This window comes from Mesitornis unicolor, unplaced genomic scaffold, assembly GCF_000695765.1.
Source record: "Mesitornis unicolor isolate BGI_N332 unplaced genomic scaffold, ASM69576v1 scaffold10507, whole genome shotgun sequence".
NCBI classification, from domain to species: domain Eukaryota; kingdom Metazoa; phylum Chordata; class Aves; order Mesitornithiformes; family Mesitornithidae; genus Mesitornis; species Mesitornis unicolor.
Window position 1 is genome coordinate 29104 of NW_010197101.1, and position 2093 is coordinate 31196.

Here is a 2093-nt window from a genome sequence, read left to right on the forward strand (position 1 = left end):
TGCTGAACAAGAGTTAATAATTTCCTTTTACTTAGGTTCTCTGGCAGCTTCATGGGCAAACTCAGCTGGTTCCTGCACAGCTTTTTTGGCACTTCAGGAGTAAAAAAAGCTTTGTACTCTGAGTTTAGTCCCACTATTGGTAATTGTTAAACTGGCCAGATACCTTGACCACTTCCTAAACTCTTCCTCTTACAATACAAACAGTACGGCAAACCATCCTGTTTGCTGTGTTTTTCCATCAGAGAGTTTCCTTTGCTAGGAGTGGTCACTGCTCAGGGGCAGCCATGGGAAGGCCCTGTCTGACCTTCAACCAGCTGTGACTGCTTGTATGGGGAAGGATTCGCATGGGTCAGTTTGCAGCTCTCTGCTTACCTAGGGAGTGCTCAGCTAGGATAAGCACAGTTGCCGAAATGCGTTTGATTACAAATCTCACTGTGGTTTTTTTATACTAGAATCCATAGCCTCATAGGAGACCACTGAATCAAATTCAAAATCATGCCTAAAATGCGTTTGATTACAAACCTCACTGTGTTTTTTTTTATTCTAGAATCCGTAGCCTCATAAGAGACCACTGAATCAAATTCAAAATCATGCCTGCACTCTGCCACTGTTCTGAGGTCTCCTCCTCCTGGTAACAAGGCACAAGCGAAAAAGGACAAGAAATTCTTAAATGTCATTCTGGCTGCTCCTTGGTGGCGACAAGAAGTTGACAGTACTAGGTGAGGAACCAGCTCTTGCAGAAGGCAGTCCTACAGCCCACACTGAATGGTCCATCCATGGAGTTTCCTGCCCAGACAAAACCACGTGCCTGCTTTTACACAGACTCTCAGAAACTACACAAGTACCGACCTTGTGTGTTCTTCACCAAGATACGGTATTTTTTTCCTGTATCCTCCAGAAATAACCTTGGGAACTTTTCCACTCCAAGGATCTCACCAGATAAGTGAGAGAATGGGCCCAACTTGGCTTTGATAAATATATCAGGTCTTATGACTGGATGTGGAGACACCTTCCCATCACGTACAGTGACGAAGGGCACATATCCTTCTGTCACATAACTCTGAGCAGAGGCGGGGAATGGGTCCTCTTGTCCCATGGCCTAAGTCCTAAATGTCTTCTTATTGCTACATGCTACAGGACCACATTCACTACTCTCCATTCTGTTGTAGTTAATTGGATAGCAAAATCAATCTCGTTTGTATCTCTGGATCATACCTCCTGTAGGCGACATGTTATGAATGTACTTTTTGGCATCTCTTATATTATTTGGAGTTACTGGCACCAGCCGGTCCTGCTGCCAGACCTTTATTCGGTTGGAAAAGCCAATGATATTGAAGTGGTCTTCAGGCCTTAGATCCTGGAGAATTGTGAAGAGAGCTTCTTTAGTCTAGAAAGAGAAGAGAAAAGAGACCAGTAGGCACAACTGTCACTGCTTTAGTGATCTTAATTTTTAAGATACTTACTGATCTTGTAGATATTTCTACACTCTCAGTTTGGCTCATGAAAACAACACTGATGCCCTTCCCTGTGTCAAGGCCTGATCTCTATGGTGCCAGGTGCGATGCCAATCTAAGGTGAAAGAACAACTCTTGCCCAAAAGATCTTGCAAAGCTGCAAGACACATATCTAGACCTAACTAAGCTTAGAAGTAATGCATGACAGTTAGGATAAAAGCTCCCATTGACTAGAAAAACCATGTCCAGAACCAAGGGATACTGAATAATGTTGACTAATACCAAATGCCTCATGGAGTTCTTCTAAAGGCTTCCAGACTTGCTATAGGTGGCATATGGTTAGAAAGGTTACTTATGAATTGAAATAGCTCTAAATATGTCAAGGAGGCAACTGCTCTGTTCATAATTAGAATACTGACTGGTGTATACATACTCCAAGCAATTATTGGTTCCAACAATTAACAAACATATAAGCTAATATGTTCAAATGAATAAGATGAAAAAAAAAAGCCCTGGCTGGCTGGTCATTGCAGAATCTTCTGCAGATTCAGTGTTGCCCCAGGTATACTGTTTTTTCCAGCAACATGCCAACATTATATTGCTCTGCAGTTTATCATACTATGTAAATATAGGCAATCA

The 2093-nt window shown here is 42.2% G+C and overlaps 1 protein-coding gene across 1 annotated transcript in view; it reads right to left on the reverse strand.

Moving 5' to 3' along the window:
- ITIH5 (inter-alpha-trypsin inhibitor heavy chain family, member 5) overlaps positions 1–1387 on the reverse strand; it is a gene marked incomplete at its 5' end in the record, with an annotated part of 11972 nt that extends 10585 nt beyond the window's left edge. Inside the window, one exon of the mRNA XM_010188694.1 lies at positions 1216–1387. Coding sequence (XP_010186996.1) covers positions 1216–1387 — 172 coding nt within the window. The remainder of the gene's footprint in view (positions 1–1215) is intronic.
- Between the last annotated feature and the right edge of the window lie 706 nt (positions 1388–2093).